Here is a 19,214-nt window from a genome sequence, read left to right as displayed (position 1 = left end):
ATAGTTCAAAGGCAGATTGTAGACTGAAAGGATAAAATATCCAATCAATCAGGACCCACAAATAACCCACACAAGCCGTCTGTGCACTTGATGCAAAAAGCTATCAGCCCAACTAAACAGAACACAATATATGAGGAACTAGGTAAAATTATAGCAGAGAGAGCATGGCAACCTCACTTGGATATCGTCAAGAGGCAACCTGGAAGTTCGTCATCCATTGATGATTTCAAGGCTAGCTGGTTCGAGAACTTTAAGCGTCGTAGGGATTCATAGTGTCATTCGTCACGGTGAGGCAGCCATTTCTGACGATAAAGCTGCCAAAGCTTACAAGGAATCATTCCTCAAGATAGTGAAAGAAGAAGGCTACGTTCCTCATCAAGTGTTTAATGCTGATGAAACCAGGTCACTCCATCCCATCACGCCATCAACGACCATCACAAAGGTCAATAAAACGACTTTATTATACTGTACAGTTTATTTCTTTAATTATAATACCATAGTACATTTATTATACATAAAATAAGGTATATTTTGTGTCGTTTTAAGGCTTAGAAAATTATGTTTTAATGGGACCTGGGAATGGATTATTCTCATTTTAATGGTTTCCTATGGGGAATTAATTTTTGGGATACACACTTTTCACCTTACACACTGTCTGGGAACCAATTAAGTTCATAAGCCAAGGTATCACTGTAATTAATTGCCATTGTCATTCTGGTTTCCTCTCAAGGGCTGTTATGAATTTGGAGAAGCCATTAGAACGTTTCATCTCTCTTCCACATATTACATCGAGAGCGCACAATTAATTAACAAATAACTAGTTATCAAATTTGAAGTCCAAAATAATGGCTGTTATTGTGGTTTTCAGATCGATAGGTAGCTCCACCGATAGCTTGCTCGCTACCTAGCTAGCTCGACAGATGAGCTAGGACAACAAATCAATGAATAACTAGTTTTCAAATCTGAACTCAAGAATAATAACTTTTATTGTGGTTTACATACAAGAATTCGTCATTTTGGTTCAGACTTTAGCTAGCATCATGGAATTCCACAAGTTTGATTAGCTTTCACCGGCCCAATAAAATAATGTGGCGGGTCAGATTTGGGTTTATCCCGCTAACTGAATAGAAACAGGGCTACCCAGCTCGCTAGCTAGTTCGATCAATAGCACGCTCGCTACCTGGCTAGCTCGATAGATGAGCTTGGACAACAAATTAATGAATAACTATTTTTCAAATCTGCTCAAGAATAATGACTGTTATTGTGGTTTACATACAAGAATTTGAAATTTTGGTTAGCGAGCGTCTTAAAATTTCGATTTGCTTTCACGGACCGAACAAAATGATGTGGCGGACCAGATTTGGCCCCTTGGCCTCGTCTTTGACACCTGTGTTCTCGAGCAAGGTGTGCTCAAGTCCGGTTCCTGGTGATCATTTGAACCAGTAGCGTGGGAGGACAGAAGCGTATAAAAACCACCGAATAGGGGGTCATCCAGAACCGGACTTGGGCTCTACACTGTCGGCCATTTTAAGTTCAAAGTTTTACTTGAACGTCAAAATGTCATCATTCATATTTCAACTTGATTTTTTTTCTTGAAAGCTGTTCAGTTTAAAGACGATGTTGGTCTGCCGGGAGAAAACAAAAATGGAAGAAATACACCAAAGACCCATTTCAAAACAAGCAGCATTTGTTTTTCCGACAGTGAAAAAGATGTAGCACTTAACCCCCCTCCCACATTCACCTGGAGGCCTTTTAATCTCGACGTAATTCATTTTTTTTCGCCAAATGTGACATCCATGTTTTTTAAGTGCCTTAAATAGAGCAAAAAATGTACTTTTTTCCCCTTTTTGTGTGTATTTTTTGTTGTTTTCTACCTTTGCATGTTTATCTGTCATTCTCTCAAAACGTCTAATTTTTGCTAACGTGTCAACATTCCATGTCTTGAAAATGTGACGTTCTATCGATCAGATGTCATTTGATTGAATCGCAGAGTATTTTTGTAATTTTTTTTGTATGTTTTCATACACTACAAAAAAACTTTTTCCTCTTTTGGGCTGGAAAAAAAACAGGACAAATGCTGATACAATCGAATTTTGAGTCTTTTTTTTTAAACCCCCACATGCTGTTAAAAATGGAGAGTGCAAAGTGTTTATTCATTGAACTTGCTGGCATTTAATGTCTTGTGGTTTACAGCGGAAAAATAAAAGTATTTGGGATTTTTAAATGGTTCATTTGTTCACCAAGAAAGAAAACGACATTATGAGAAAAATCATGAGCAAAACTTTTTTTTAGCCCCACTGATGATTGTATATTTACTGATTATTTGATATTACTGTATGTGATTATTTTTAAAAAAGTACCGTATATCTGGCATATAAAGCGCACCTTCCACGAATGACATTTAAAAACCTTTTCCATACATAAGGTGTACTGCATTATAAGGGGCACCTTTAATGAATGACATTTTAAAATGTTTTCCATACATAGGGTGCACCGCATTATACATTTCATTTATAAGCGCCTTTCAAAAATCTAAAGGTCACTTTACAGTCACGGGATAAGGTTTTTTTTTTATGTGGGTGAGCAGCGGCAGCCACACGCGCCAGCGTTGACTCAACCCGAAATAACCCAAATAGATAGAAAACTAGCCAGCTAGCTAATAGCCATCTAACAGGTATCTAGCTAACCAGAGAGCCAACAGATAGCCAGCTAGCCCGACAGCTAGCTAACAGACAGCAAATAAATATTAGGTAGCCATCTAGCTAGCTAATAGCTAGCTAGCTTTCTATCGATTTGAGTTAGTCCGGGTTGAGTGAACGCTGGCGCGTGTGGCTGCCGCGACTCACCCACAGAAAAAAAATGATGATGAAAAAAAAAATACATTAATAATCGGGATGAATGCAGGTTGGGGGGTGCTTGTCTTACCACGGCTGCCTCTGGAGAAAGTTTTTGCCACCCGGAAGAGAGGTGAACATTCCGGAATTCCGTATTTCACACACTCACGCGGCGACACGCTACACGGATATGGTCCTGAACACGTTGAATCCCGACTGCGCCGTGGAAATCATCACGCCGGGAATCTGCGGGTGCCAGTGGATCTCCTTGATTTCCTTTTGGCCCTGGTGTAGAAAAAGCAACTGGGGGGGCAAATCTTTGGTGCCGTCCGACCGGGCGCCGGCGTCGCACGATTCCACCGAAAGATCCCATTGGCTGAGCACGTCGTCCGCCCCGGACGCGGCGAACACGCTCGAGTCGGCCGGGTTCCACTCCACCGAGGTGATGGGGGCGCAGTGCTGCTTGAAGTTGGCCACCGGTCGCCCCGTCTGATGACGAACAACATTTATTTCGATTAGGGGGGAAAAATGGATCAATGTAAACACTTAGGAATAATAATAATAATCAAAATTGGGATCCTGAATGATTAATATTTCAGCCTGAATAAGTAAAAAAAAAAAACGTCTAAAACCTGATCCTATTGGCTCATTGCATTGTGTGAACATTGCTGCCAATGTGATCCAGATCCGATCCAGATCTGATGCGAATTGACACATTTTACAGCCTCAGTGTGGACACACCAAAATTTTTCCCATCAAGAATAAGTAAAAAAATGTCAGCCCAAACCTAATCCGATGGCCTCATTGCATTCTGTGCACATTGCTGCCAATGTGATCCAGGTCCGATCCAGATCTGATCCGGATTGTGTCATGTTTTACAACCTCAATGTGCATACACAATTTTTTTTCAGCCAGAATAAGTAATAAAACATCATCAAAAACCTGATCCGATTACCTCATTGTGTTCTGTACACATTGCTGCGAATGTGATCCAGATCAGATCCGGATTGTGTCACATTTTAAAGCCTCAATGGGCACACAATTTTTTTCATCCAGAATAAGTAAAAAAACGGCATTCCAAACCTGATCCGATTGCCACATTATGTTCTGCGCACATTGATGCCAATGTAATCAGGATCTGATCCGGATTGTGTAACATTTTACAGACTCAATGTGCACATCGTTTTTTTCTCATCCAGAATAAGTAAACAAAAAAAAGGCATCCAAAACCTGATCCGATGGCCTCATTTCATTCTGTGCACATTGCTGCCAATGTGATCCAGATCCGATCCGGATAGTGTAACATTTTACAACCTAAATGTGCAAACACCAAATTTTGACATTGGCTAAGATTTTATATACGTAATTGGTCCGGACTCAAATCTCTGTTACACTTGGTTTGATGTTTCACGCTTTCATAACAAGGCAACACAATCCGAATCAAATCTGGATTCGGTCCAGATCAAATCTGGATGAAATCCGGATCTAATCTGGAGTCCACATTGGTTTTAAAATTGCGGCTCCTAATGTGTTTGTCATAGGGGGAAAAAAAATCCTGTGACCACTTGCCCTGAAGTAATCAATGACGGCGCGATCAAGAAAAAAAAAAAAAAAAAAAAAAAAAACAATCTGTCATCTGATGACGTCACACCTCGGTTGCCACGGTAACACTCGAGGGGCAACGTTGACGACTCAAACTCACTAATGGGAGTCACGATAGCCAAAAAGGGACGGTAAGAAACTGCTACAATGCTACCTTGGCTTACGAACTTAATTGGTTCCCAGACACAGTGTGTCAGGTGAAAAGTGTGTATCCCAAAAATTAATTTCCCATTGGAAACCATTAAAATGAGAATAATCAGTTCCCAGGTCCCCATAAAACATCATTTTCTACTTTTTTTTCCCTAAAAATAGTTGTCGCAGAGACGGTACCTGCACTATATAACTACTGTATTGAGTGTAGTCACGCAATAGATTGCTGTGCGAGTGAGTGACATGCTGGCTGGCAAAAATTGTTCCCATTTTCTTGTTAGGAGAACAGGCTCGTTGCGAACGACACATCAGTCATTGTGACGCTGCGTGTGAATCCCGAAAAATAGTTTGTATGCCAAGGTTAACTTATCATAAATGTAACGTTCGTAAACTGAAGAGTTCGTAAACCAAGGGGTTGGTAAACCGAGGCATCACTGTACCTTGAACTGGCGCAGGTCCCACACTTTGAGAAGCCCGTCGTCTCCCCCCGACAGGAGGAAGGGTTCCGCTCGGTTCCAGCTGATGACGTTGACGTCGGACTCGTGCGCTTGGTCGACCGACAGCATCGAGTTTGGCGGCGCTCGGATGTCCCAAACGCGGATGGAATGATCCACCGAGCAAGACGCGAAAACCTGGAACGGACCAAAACGATGAACACGGGTCTTTTCAAAATAAGAGAAAAACTAAAATAAAGTACCGTAGCTTCGGTGGGCGACCACTGCAGGTCTTCGACGGACTTGCTGTGAGAGCTGAAAGGTCGTTGGTCCACCCGCCAGGAGGCTCCGCCCTCCTGCGGCTCCCACACGTGGATGTTCTTTTTGCAGTCGCCGCTGACGAGTCGACCTGCGAGTGCGGGAACGCGATTGACGGCGCTGAAAACCACAAAAATCTTCACCACGGTTTACAGCACGGGTGTCCAAGTCGAGGTTCATGGGCCATATCTGGCCCGTCACATCATTTTATTCGGCCCGCGAAAGCAAATCAAGCATATTAAGTGCCATCATGATAGCTAAAGTCCGAAAAATTTCAAATTGTTGGATGTAAACCACAATAACATTAATTTTGACTTCAGATTGAAAATTAGTTATTAATTTGTTGTGCCTTCTGTATGTAATATGTGGAGGGGATTAAAACATTCTAATGGCTTCCCCAAAATAATCACCAAGTGACAGTTCGTAAACAAAACACAAAAACAAAAAACTGAAAATTGAGAGTATTTGGAAGTCAAGATTTCGGGTGTAGGAATCAAAAAACCAAAAGTTCTTACCGGGAACCACAGGCGACCAATCAATGGCATAGCCTTCGGTCATGTGACCCGAGAAGCTAAACAGCGCCGCGGCTTCCTTCTGGCCCTGCGCGAACGTCGCCATGGCAGCAGAACTGTGGACGGCCTCCAGTTGAGGACGCAGATCAAATATTTCCACCTGGCCCTTTTCGGACCAGACGGCGGCCAGCGCCTGATCTTCACGCCGGGTCACCTAAAAAAAAAATCATCATAATTTGAATTTCCCGCTGCAGCAAATATTACGGTAAAGCGTCAACATACTCGGACTCTGTTGATGCCGCCAAAATGAGGCCTCATGGCCAATTCCAGATGCGGCTTTTTATTTTCATCTTCCTCCTCGTCTTCCTCGTCGCTTTCTTCATCGCTGCTTTCGTCCTCCTTCTCGTTGACCGTCCCGTGAAGATTGTGCATGCGCATGACCAGCAGTCTGCGGGGGGGTTTGAGGGGGCGGAGTCAAAAAATAGAATCATTTTTGTACGCTTTCTGCCACTGAGGCGTGTTTATATTGCGCGCAGGAGGTAACGGCAACTAACCTGTTAGCCATGGCGGTGTCAGCCTGCGTGCCCGCACACAGCAACATGGACAGAGGGAATTCTTTCCTGCCGTCTCCGTCAACGTCCATCAAGACGTCGAAACTCAAACATGGCGCGCCTGCACGTAGCGGATTGAAAAATTGGAGTTATATTTATGCAAAAATTCAAGTGGACGGAAAATATACAATGCAGTAATTAGAAAAACTGCTTAGAGTATAATATTTTTTTATAATTGCTAAAATATGCTAAATTAGCAAATTTGGCAAATTAGCAAACAAAATGGAGGGGAAAAAAACAAATGTCACGCAGGAGCTTCAAGTGGAATGTTATAATTCAGCTAAAAACAGGCGGATATTTTTAGTCAAATGAAAAACACCAATAAAAATGACTTAAAGTGTCCAAAATCTGCAAAAAAAAATGAACCCGGAAGTGGCCAGTTTCAGAAGGTCCCGCCCCCTTATTCGTGACGTCACACCAAGACATCTTGCCTTGCGCTAGAATCTAAACAATGGCTTCAGATTCGGAGAAGATACTTTCTTGTTACTCATCCAGTTATGAATATGATTCAAATAGTTCTGAAGAGGAAAGCATACATGTTTGCAATCGATGAAAGGAGTTCTCCCATATCAATTCGAGCCGTCAATGACAGCAATGTAGCACCCAGAAAATAGACCGGTCGTGGTGGGTGTGTATTATGAAAATGGTGCTTATTATAAGGCTTAATTTTCATACATTAGACGTGCGTATGATGAAAAGTTCGTATTATAAGGCGTTCGTAAATTGAGGTCTCGTTTTATTTGCTAATTTATATTTTGAATCTTTTCTTGTGTTTTCTGTTCTTATTTAGAATTTCAAAAGCTTTCCAATGGTACCTTACTCGTTAAGATCTGCCCAAAATTAAGAGTTATGACAGTTTAAATTGTAATAAAGAACTCACTCACGGATTGTCATTGTTTTAACTGTGTAATTACAGGCAGAAAATCCCCTCATATTTCGAATTCCATTGTATCCTTATTATTTGTCATAGAACAATAATCTATACATTATTTGAAAGCTATTTAAATGCACTTTAATATGGTATTAGAAAATGTGTGATGAATTATTATTGAAACATTTTGTCACATCCCTATTAAATCTTTGGGTTCAACCTGAAACGTCATCTGGCAGGGGAATACCGCTATTTTTTCGATTGCGCTGTGACCAACATCCGCGTAATTCTACACACACAAAACGAACGTATTATTCCAACATTAGACAACATTCCCTTGGAGTTTTCGTCTCTCCCACTCGCCTGTTTGACACTCGTGGTACATGCGGTAGGCAGACTGATCCATCTGCAGCTCTTCTCCCGGTTTAAGGGGCTCAATTCCGGGCACGTAAACTTTTTTGTCGCCGTCCCCGTCCGCTCCTTCATCCTCCTCCATGTCGACTCCCTCGTCGTCATCGCTCGCGGCCTCGTCCTGCTGCTCCTGAGCCTCCATACCGTCCGTTTCCTCGGCAAACGTGTCTTGGTTGGAGGCGGACATGTTGAAGAAGACGAAGAAGAAGACGAGGTAAGCCACGAAGAAGAAAAGGGGAAGAAGGCGAAGAAGAAGAAGAAGAAGAAGAAGATGATGATGGTGCACTTCTGGTCACGTGGGTTAAGCCATTCCCCTTTTCTTGTCGCCCCCACTCCTCTTTTACTGGAACTCAGCTGGTCCCGAAGCACTCGAATGACTGGCGGTAATAAACTAAAAAAAGAGACTGGCGGTCATAAAAATGTTTATTTACGTCCCGTTCGAAAATTTCAGATAACACTGACCGCTACTCTTTCTCAAAAGACGCATTCAAACGCAGATATATATATATATATATATGTGTGTGTGTGTGTACATGTTTTGTTTCATGTTTTATTTTCTCCAAGCATTTATCAAGTCTCCAATTATTAGAATACACTTTTTCTCGTCAATGACGTCATTCAAGGAATGCGTTTCTAATTTTGAGGAGTATTCTTTGGAGATTGATCCCAGGAATTTGAAGTCGGACTTAATAAAAAACGATTTGATAGTTTTACTTTTGTCTTCTTTTTTGTTTTATATAATCCATTCATCCATCCATTTCCCGTACCAATTCATACTCCTTGGGGGGGGGGGGTGCTGGAGTTTGTCCCAGCCGTCTTCAGGCACCAGATGGGGGACACCCTGAACTGGTTTCCAACCAATCACAGGGCACACAGGGACAAACAACCAGCCACTCGCACACTCACACCCGGGGGACAATATTTGAGCGTTCGACCAGCCTGCCATGCATGTTTTTGGAATGTGGGAGGAAACCAGAGTACCCGGAGAAGACCCACACGGGCCCGGGGAGAACATGAAAACTCCACACATGGAGCCCAAACCAGGTTTTGAACTCATGACCTCTGTACTGTCAAGCCGGCGTGCTAACCACTCGACTACCGGGCCGCCCATTTTACATAATTATTTTCGTACAAAAAAATATACCAAATCATTTTTTTTACAATACAATAAAATACATATTCATCTAGAACTACTTCATGTCACAAAGAGGGTACAGCACGTGCTGAAGAATGAATGACTCTCTGCGTCTTTGTTTTGTCATATTATTTGTTATTTAGTTTTTTTTTTTGTTTTGTTTTTTTACTTCAAGATGGCGCCGCGAGATCGGTTGCCTTTCCAGCAGCTCCTGTATTTTGTTTTTCTACTTCTTTCTTTCCTTTCCTCTTCCTTTCATAACTTTGCTGCTGTGAAATGTAAATTTCTCCACTGATTTCTCTCCGAGCCAAGAAAAAAACGTCCCCTCGCCCTACTTTGAACAACCCCAAGAGTCCCTCCCCCTTCGCAGTTTAGCTTCCTGGCGCTAAATTGATTGCCTTCAGTCTGATGTTGTCACCCGTCTGACCTCGTCCTTGGCCAAAAACCAAAACAAATCAATGCACAGTTGGCTCGCCACCGTGTCCATGGCAACATGGCCCTTTTTTTGCACTGTAAAGGCTTGCGAAACAACATGGAGGGGTGTTGTCAGGACAAGGGTGCGCATTTCACGTGTGGGTGTGTACAATAGTGATGTGCCGTTCGCGAATGAGCCGGTTCTTAGGGCTGGATCTTTGAAGTAAACGAAGAGAGCCGACTCCTAACAAGGAGCCGGAAATGGGAGCCGACTTTTTTGTCCTCTATTCCCCGCCCCCAGTCTTCGGTTAAAGCCGCACGTGATTGGTCAATATATGTGGTGGAGGAAGGAGGGGAAAATTACAGACACGCACAGCAGTGAGAAGTGGGAGTGGGGGGTGTTAAGTTAGACAGGTGGACAAATGTTATCACATTTATATTGTTATTATTATTCAATTATTTTTTACTAGTTGGTATGATAATAATAATAATAATAATAATAATAATAATAATAATAATAATAATAATAATAATAATAGTACATTTGATTTATAAGCACCTTTCAAAACTCTCAAGGTCACTTTACAGTCACAGAATAAAGTTTTTCTGTGGGTGAGCAGCGGCTGCCAGCGTTCACTCAACCTCTAAGTAACTAAAATAGATAGAAAGTTAGCTAGCTAGTTAATGGATAGCAAACAAATCACTAATAGATAGCCAGATAGCCAACCGCTAGCCAGCTTACAGCCACTCAGCTAGATAGCTAATAGCTAGCTAGCTACCTAGCTAATGGATAGCAAAAAATAGCGAATAAATAGCCAGATAGCAGACAGCTAGCCAGCTAGCCAACTTACAGCCAGCCAGCTAGACAGCTAATAGCTAGCCAGCTAGCTCTGGATAGCTAATACATTGCTAATAGATAGCCAGATAGCCAACAGCTAGCCGGCTAACAGCCAACAGCTATGCAGCAAATTAGTGACAGATGATCATCAGACCAGCGTAACCACAGGGAAAGTCAAAGTTAGCGGATGCTCTCTGTGCATATATAAATTAAGCCATACAAATAAAATATTTGATATCGTGTATTTTTTACATTAGTAATACATTTTTCACATTAGTTTATATGATTTTTCTTAGTTAATTAATTTAAGCAACAACAACAACAACAACAAAAACCAGCCATTTGGGAGCCAAAAAAGCCGGATCTTTTTTTTTTTTTTAGTGAGCCGAGCCAAAAGAACCGGCTCTCTGAAAAGAGCCGGAATTCCCATCACTAGTGTACAAGCAGGGGCAAGTCTTGGCGTTTCTAATGCAGCTGCAAGTTCTTTTTTACACGTGAAGATCGGGACACCCACACAAAATGTCTCATCTGCAAAATATTCCTCTCTGGGTTGTGATTGTGTTATTTATTTCTCTTTCCCAACGTTACAAAAAAAAAAAAAAAAAACGATCCAGAAACTATTTCTGTCTCGGAAGTATCTTTTTTTTCTAATCAGCATGGAGACACTTGGACTTTGTGTGCCAATTTGTGAAATGATTAACAAATCTTTTCAATATGGGAAAAACGATCAACAAATAAAGCAAATGGAGCAGGGCAGGCCATCGTAAATCTAACTCCATTTTGGCTCTGTCATTCTTGTTTACTCACAGACAGAACAATGAACAAGTGGGGTGGTGAAGGGGGGGTTAGCGTAGCAACCAAAAGTCCAATGTCCCCAACAAGAGAGACAGAAAAAAATAGCCTCATTAAATTGGCCTCAAAAGACAAGCCGGAGCATTTTTTTGTTTGTTTCACTTTATTACGTACGTTATTAATTTGCTTATTTATTGTATGCCTTGTCGAACATATTGTATTCATGTCGATTGTTGATTTAAATGTCTTTTTATCCATTAGCTGCCTAGCTGTCGGCTATCTGGCTATTTATTAGCTATCTATTAGCTAGCTGGTTAGCTATTAGCTGTCTAGCTGGCTGGATGTTAGCTTGCTAGCTGTTGGCTTTCTGGCTATCTATTAGCTATTTATTAGCTATTTATTAGCTAGATGGCTCGCTATTAGCTGTCTAACTGGCTAGCTGTTGGCTATCTATTAGCTATTTATTAGCTATTCATTAGCTAGCTGGCTAGCTATTAGCTTTCTAGCTGGCTAGCTTTTAGCTATCTGGCTATCTATTAGCTATCCATTAGCTAGCTGGCTAGCTATTAGCCGTCTAGCTGGCTGGCTCTAAGCTGTCTAACTGGCTAGCAATTGGCTATCTGGCTATCTATTAGCTATTTATTAGCTATCCATTAGCTAGCTGGCTAGCTATTAGCTTTCTAGCTGGCTATCTTTTAGCTATCTGGCTATCTATGAACTATTTATTCACTATCCATTTGTTAGCTAGCTAGCTTTCTATCTATTTGAGTTACTTCTGGGTTGGGTGAACGCTGGCGCGCGTGGCTGCCGCTGCTCGCCCACAGAAAAACTTATCCTGTGACTGTAAAGTGACCTTGAGAGTTTTGAAAGGCGCTTAGAAATCAAATGTATTAATATTATTAATATTATTACTTTGCTCAATGGAGTAGCCATGTTTGCTCATACCAAAAAAAATGGCTTACAATAACAGGGCGAAATATATATATTATATGCATATTCATGTTGTACTTTCCTTTTTTTTTGGTAGTACCCGGGGACACTGATTGCGATATTTGGCAGATTCAAATCCCCAAACCCAAAAATAGAAATGGATCCCATCTGCAGTCAATCAAGATTTTAAATGTAGCATTTTCCATCGTCGGTATGCTTGGCTTGAAGCAAAATTAGCCATAGCCAACATGGACTAGCAAAACACGTCTGTAGCAATCTGCACACGTGAATACATTGAATAATCAGAATCTATTGCTGAATATGATGTCTTTTATTGCTTTTGTTTGCATATTTCGGATAAATACTGACTGTGAACACAAACTATTTGCATTTTGATATAGTACTGACAATGTCACGTTGCGGTATGAAGCGGTGGATTAATGTAAGAGCCCAATGAGCCACCAGGTAACAAATGCACAGCCCGTCTCTGCTTTAAAGGACAACCGACACCACCGGACAAGTTGCGTCCATCATTTGTAAAATCACTTCAAATCACTTCGACTGAGCGTATTGGACAAAGATTCCACCGCATATAGCTATATTTGACCTTTTAAGACTCGCGCTGAATATTCAGGAAGTCTTGTTTGAGTGTTGGTGACGATGCCTGACGTGACGTCACGTAGGGAACGCTCCTGACAGACAAAGCGACACACAATGCATTTTGGGGACTTATTTTTCGTTTGAAAACACCGTGTTGATGGCGAAATTAGAAGGAAAACTACATAAATAACACGATGGTGAATGGTTGTGTGTTGCACCAAGACTACTATTTGATACTAGTTGATACAAATTCCCAGCAGACAAATTAGCCCATTTCAAACGGAGCTTGGGGGCCATCTTGTGCATTTTCTGGGCGCTACATTGCTGTCATTGATGGCTCGAATTCATATGGGAGGACTCCTTTAATCGATTGCAAACATGTATGCTTTCCTCTTCAGAACTATTTGAATCATATTCATATTTCATTTATAAGCGCCTTTCAAAACTCTCAAGGTCACATTACAGTCACAAGATAAGTTTTTCTGTGGGTGAGCAGCGGCAGCCACACGCGCCTGCATTCACTCAACCCGGAATAACTGAAATAAATAAAAAGCTAGTTAGCTAGCGATTAGATAGCCAATAGATAGCCAGCTAGCTACCTAGCCAATTGACAGCTAATAGATACCCAGCTAATTAGCCAGCTAGCTAATAGATATCTAGCTAGCTGGATAGATAGCTAACAGGTAGCCAACCCATAGTAACTCAAATAGATACAAAGCTAGCTAGCTAGTTAATAGAGAGTTAATAGATAACAAATAGATAGCTAGCTAGATAGTTATATAGCTAATAGATAGCTAGTTAGATAGATAAAATCACAGGTCAACGAGCAACCTAAAATTTTCTGAACAAACTCACAATTTGGATAGGAGCCAATGTACAAACAAACGGATAGTCACAAGATACGTTTTTCTGTGGGTGAGCAGCGGCAGCCACACGCGCCAGCGTTCACTCATCCCGGAAGACTTTCTGAATGTCGCCATTTCTGAGGTCATTTTGTGGCAGTTTTGGGACACTTTTAAGTCATTTTTTTATTGGTGTTTTGGACTAAAAATATCAGCCTGCGTGTTTTGGCTATTTTAGATGGTATAAAACGTTTTTTTCTGATGTCAGTTAGGGAACAAAATAGTGGTGTCGGTTGTCCTTTAAATATTTTTTTTTGCGATTATTAAAAAAACAACAACTTTGGACGTTAAAAAAATGCAACCTGTGCATGTCACTTCATATGATAATACCAGCATACTTCCTCATAACACACCACAAATAAAAAGGAAAAAAATAATAATTCAGTGCCAGGAAATGTCTTGCATTTTAAGTGCATCGCCGGATTAATAAAAAAATAAAAATAATCATCAAAAAAAGATCCTTTTAGGTTCCTATGGCAACAACCACCGGTAGAGTCTGACCATGAGAAGGCCCCAAATGGAGGCGAGATGCACGGCGGAGCCCCGGTTGGTCAAGTCTTTGATCCGGGCCATCTCAACCTCCTCCATGTTAGCGCGGATGGACCGGGTGGTCAAATGTCGGACCCTGGGCGGACTGTAGTCCTTCTTTTCGGCCGCGGGGGGCAGCGTAGGGGGCACGCAGACTTCCATGGAGGGCGAGCATCCCACCTCCAGCCACTGGGTGAACAACTCCGAGGTGAGCTTGAGGAGCTCCTCCGGAGAGGAGAAAAGTGGGGAAAACTGGGACGGGTCCATCTCCTCTCGGAGCCTCTGCGGATACGGCACACCGGAAAAAAAAAATACAGAAAAATTAAAATTGCAACAGGTGCAACAATGAGTTAATTTGCGGTCAGACCACTTTGGGAAATGTTAAAAATGTAGAAATAAATGAATACATAAACAAATAAATAAATAAATACATGAATAAATAAATAGACGAATAACTAACTAAATAAATAAATAAATAATACATAAACAAAATGAACAAATAAATAAATAAATGCAAATTACATAAACAAATACACGAACTAAATAAATAAATAAATAAATAAATAAATAAAAATTACAGAAACAAATAAATAAATAAATGCATAAATAAATAAATAATGCGTGATGAATGAATTTGCTATCAGACTGTCGTTGGAAAAAAATTAACAAACAAATAAACAAACAAACAAACACACGACCTAACTAACTAACTAACTAACTAAAAATACATTGCACCATTTGCAACGATGACTGAATTTGGTGTCCGACCATTTTTGATAATGTAATTAAAAAATAAAATAAAAAACATTAACTGACTGACTGACTGAATTACACCACATGCAACAATGAATGAATATGCTGTCAGACCATTTTTGAAAATGTTAAAAACAAATACATAAATACATTTTACAATTGTAAAAATTGCAGCGGCTGCAACTCCGAATGAATTTGCTATCAGAATTATATATCATAAAATAGAGAATTCAGAATTATCAGAATTTTATAAAACAAAACAAAACAAAACAAAATAAAACAAAACAAACAAACACAAAACGAAACCAAACAAAACAGACAAAAAAACAAACAAACAAAACAAAACCAACCCAAACCAAAACAACAAACAAACACAAAACGAAACCAAACAAACAAAAACAAAAACAAAGCAACAAACAAACCCAAACAAAACAAAACAAAACAACAAAACAAACAAAACAAACAAACACAAAACGAAACCAAACAAAACAGACAAACAAACAAACAAACAAAACCAACCCAAACCAAAACAACAAACAAACACAAAACGAAACCAAACAAACAAAAACAAAGCAACAAACAAACAAACCCAAACAAAACAAAACAAAACAAAACAAAACAAACACAAAACGAAACCAAACAAAACAGACAAACAAACAAAACCAACCCAAACCAAAACAACAAACAAACACAAAACGAAACAAACAAACAAAAACAAAAACAAAAACAAAGCAACAAACAAACAAACCCAAACAAAACAAAACAAAACAAAACACAAAAACAAAAACAAAGCAGATCTCACCCACCCACCTCCGTGTTTTTATTCTTGCGGATGATGATATCCAGTGTGCGCTTGAGGTCAAAGATCAAAGTGTGATTGAGATGCTCATCCCAGAGATTTCTCAAAAGTACATTCCAAGATTCCAGGAGAACGATGGCCGCGGGGAACACGCAACACTGCCACAACACAAAACAAGTTCAAGAAGTTTGTGTTTGGTCGGGACAAAAAAAAAAACAAACAAACAAACCAACCAAACCCAATTTGTGGTGCCGGAGGAAGCGACTCACCGGATCCGTGTCACACAACATGCTTTTGGCGTAGTGGTGCAACACATAGTAATCTTTGGGGAAGACGGTGCGCTGGGAAGAGACAAAAACACAAATGGCGTGATGGGCGCTTGGGAGGGAGGAAGGCTTGTTATTTTCACGAGGCTTTGTCCTGCGCTGACATCACACGTTGCAACTGATCAATTGTTCCCGTTCGATTGGCGTGATGTCATTTATTTTGCACAAACACACAATCTGTGCGATTTGTTTTCCATACGGTTGTGTACGGGGAGCTTCCCCACCTCATATTTATTTAGTCATCTATCTACCCATCCACAGTATCTAGCTAGCTTGCTAGTATCTAGCTAGCTTGCTACCGTATCTATCTGTAGTAACTGTACTATCTATATATCTATAATGTCTATAGTACGATACTATCTATACTGAATGTATGATCTATACTGTCTGTAGTATCTATACTATCTAAACTGTCTATACAATCGGTAATGTCTATAGTGTCTATCGATGGTATCTATAGTATCTGTACTGTCTGTTGTATCAGTAGTATCTGTAGTATCTATAGTATTTATAGTATCTATAGTATCTATAGTATCTATCGTATCTATAATACCTGTACCGTCTCCGGTACCTGTACTGTCTATACTATCTATGGTGTCGATATCTATCTATCTATCTATCTATCTATCTATCTATCTATCTATCTATCTATCTATCCAGTTATTTATTTATTAATCAATTAAAATATTCATTAATTGATTATTTGATTTATTTATGACATTGTTTGTTTGTGTTTATTTATGAACCTCGCAATTGTATATTGTTAGACCCCCGTTGACAACAGTATTTTGTCCTCAGTATTTTTTTCCAGAGGAATTAAAGGATGATTGAAACAAAAAAGCGTATCAAATGGTTTCATTCCTGAATGATGTCCGTACCGAGTGACGTCAATTGCTTTGACCACGATTTGTCGTGGTCAAACTTGGCTAGTTTTGGTCGCGCCGTCAAGGCAACGTGACAAAACGTGACGACGGCGGCGCCAGACGTCAGCTTTCAAACTTACAAATCCGGTGGGGTTTGCGTCGATCGCCGTCTTCACGTTCTTCACCACCTCCCAGTCACATCCGCCACATTGGACAGTCAAGAGTGATAGCAAGAGGAAAACTAAAAAAAAAGGCAACAAAGGGAAAAAAAACACAGTGGCATCACTTTCGGGAAACTTTCTGTGGTTTGTCACCTCTTTCAGCGGAATAACCGGAGGTGGTAAAAACGCCCGCACGCTGGCTTGAAAGGGAAATGCAGTATCGGAAAGATCATTTTCAAAAAAGACCCATTTTTGTCATATATATATATATATATATATATATATACAAACATACATACATATATATACATATATGTACACATACATAGATACACACATACATACTGTACATGTATATAAAAGCAAAATATATGTACAATACATAGATAACACATACATTTTTACATGATATATTTAAGCATATATATATACGCACATATACACATAGTTTTTATATATACACATACACATATACATAAACGCATTATATAATACATACATTTATATATACATATATATATAAATATATAAAGCATTGGCTATATATATATATATATATATATATATATATATATATACACAAACAAACATACATACATAGATACACACATATATACTGTACATGTATATAAAAGCAAAAATATATAAATACATATAAAAATAGTTTTTTTATGATATATGTATACATATACACATACGCATATATACACATACATTTATATATACACATACACACAAACATAAAAGCATTGGCTATATATATATATATATATATATATATATATATATATATATATATATATATATATATATATATATATATATATATATTAGAAACAACGGAAGTTTGCATTCCTTGCATTTGTTTAGAAAAAAACAACCAATATGGGGAGGACGCAAAAACAAAAAAGATGCTGATATTAAATTGCGATTACATGATCACCCCCCAAAAAAACAAACAAACTCGTGCCCACTTGCTTACTTGGCAGCAAGGTCTAAAACTTTGGATATCGCCCAAAGTTTGCCCCCCCCCCCCCCCCCGTGCCACCTCTCTCTCACCATCAACAAGTAAACGTGTGCTCACCTGGCAGTGACATCCTTTTATCTTTCAGAAAATGGCCACTTCTCCATTTCTCTGGTTGACAGCAAAGCCTCGCGTGAGCCTCCAAGGCCGCCGCCGCCGCCGCCCCCCACCCACCCGCTCACCGAGAAGATAGACGGACGACCAGGCGGGCGGGCCTCTTCGTGTCAGTCAGTGAAAGGCAAAGTTTCCTTGCGGCTTGGTCTTTGACACCGAGTGCCTTGCTTGCCCCCCCACCCACCCCCAGTCACCCCCGGTCCTCCCTTGGTCCTCCTTTTTCCTCCTTAGCGTCCCACTGACATCACCTCCAAAAAAAACCAGTCGTCCTCCTTGTGGAACTTTCCAGTTAGTTGTCCTCTCACGCCATCCTTCGCGTTCACTTTGGATTTCCCCCCAACGTCGAGCTTTTTGTTTCAATCGCACTTTCTCCCCAAATCCTCCCCCCCCCTGGACTGACTGACCTAAAAGCTTCCCCGAGCGGGCTAATTTGAAGCCCCCTCCCTCGTGGACGAGTCCCTTCGCGTCGTCTCCACCGTCTGACGGCTCAAAGTGAAAGTGTTGGTGTCGCTCCGGCTGCTCCCTTTAAGTGGCCGCCCCTCCCACCGCCAGCACACACGTTTTACCTCACCATTGACCGACCCGGCCTCCTCCCCCTGTTCCCCACATTCACCGACCCCCATTGCTCTCCCCCCCCCCCGGTCCTCCTGCGAGGCTTCGTCATGCTGTTGGGTCGTCTGGTTTTCATTTGGATTCGAACCCCCCCCCCCAACTCCGACACCTCTGAACATTTTAGTGATGCGAATTCCGGCTCTTTTCAGAGATCCGGTTCTTTTGGCTCGGCTCACTAAAAAGATCCGGCTCTTTTGGCTCCCATGTAGCTCCTCAGTTTTTTTGTTAACTAACTACCAAAAAAAATCATGTACAATTATGTGAAAAACGAATTAGTGGTTACTCTGGTGTGATGATCAGCTGTCACTATTTTGCTTTTCATATTAATAATGCTATCATACCAACTAGAAAAAAATATCATAATTGAATAATAATAATAATAATAATAATAATAATAATAATAATAATAATAATAATAACTGTCCACTGTAGCTGTCTACTAGTGATGAGAATTCCAGCTCTGTTTAAAGATCCGTTTTTTTTGGCTCGGCTCACTAAAAAGATCTGGCTCTATGGCTCCTAAATGGCTCCTCAGTTTTTTGTGTTGCTTAAATTAATTAACTACCAAAAATCACGTGAAATTATGTGAAAAGGGAATTACTCATGTAAAAAAATACACTATATCAAATATTTTTATGTATATCGCTTGATTTATATGTGCATAGAGAGCACTTTCACTT

The 19,214-nt window shown here is 40.3% G+C and overlaps 2 protein-coding genes across 2 annotated transcripts; both read right to left on the bottom strand.

Annotated features, from left to right (window-relative positions):
* Positions 1–968: 968 nt before the first annotated feature.
* Positions 969–7,981, bottom strand: grwd1 (glutamate-rich WD repeat containing 1). Its single transcript, XM_088999251.1, has 7 exons — positions 7,696–7,981; positions 6,405–6,522; positions 6,133–6,298; positions 5,854–6,064; positions 5,284–5,429; positions 5,027–5,218; positions 969–3,323 (listed from the first exon to the last, which is right to left on the bottom strand). Exons 1-7 carry the CDS (start codon positions 7,928–7,930, stop codon positions 3,015–3,017), a joined length of 1,377 nt encoding a protein of 458 aa, XP_088855377.1. The 5' UTR covers positions 7,931–7,981; the 3' UTR covers positions 969–3,014.
* Positions 7,982–12,168: 4,187 nt separating this feature from the next.
* LOC148897212 (uncharacterized) lies at positions 12,169–18,087 on the bottom strand. The gene is made up of 5 exons (XM_088999320.1): positions 17,869–18,087; positions 16,764–16,864; positions 15,704–15,775; positions 15,446–15,592; positions 12,169–14,164 (listed from the first exon to the last, which is right to left on the bottom strand). Exons 1-5 carry the CDS (start codon positions 17,879–17,881, stop codon positions 13,826–13,828), a joined length of 672 nt encoding a protein of 223 aa, XP_088855446.1. The 5' UTR covers positions 17,882–18,087; the 3' UTR covers positions 12,169–13,825.
* Between the last annotated feature and the right edge of the window lie 1,127 nt (positions 18,088–19,214).

Source organism: Hippocampus bargibanti, linkage group LG06 (genome assembly GCF_051943395.1).
Source record: "Hippocampus bargibanti isolate YZ-2025 linkage group LG06, ASM5194339v1, whole genome shotgun sequence".
NCBI lineage: Eukaryota > Metazoa > Chordata > Actinopteri > Syngnathiformes > Syngnathidae > Hippocampus > Hippocampus bargibanti.
Note: the sequence above shows the minus strand (reverse complement) of the source record. Positions and strands in the feature narration are given on the sequence as shown.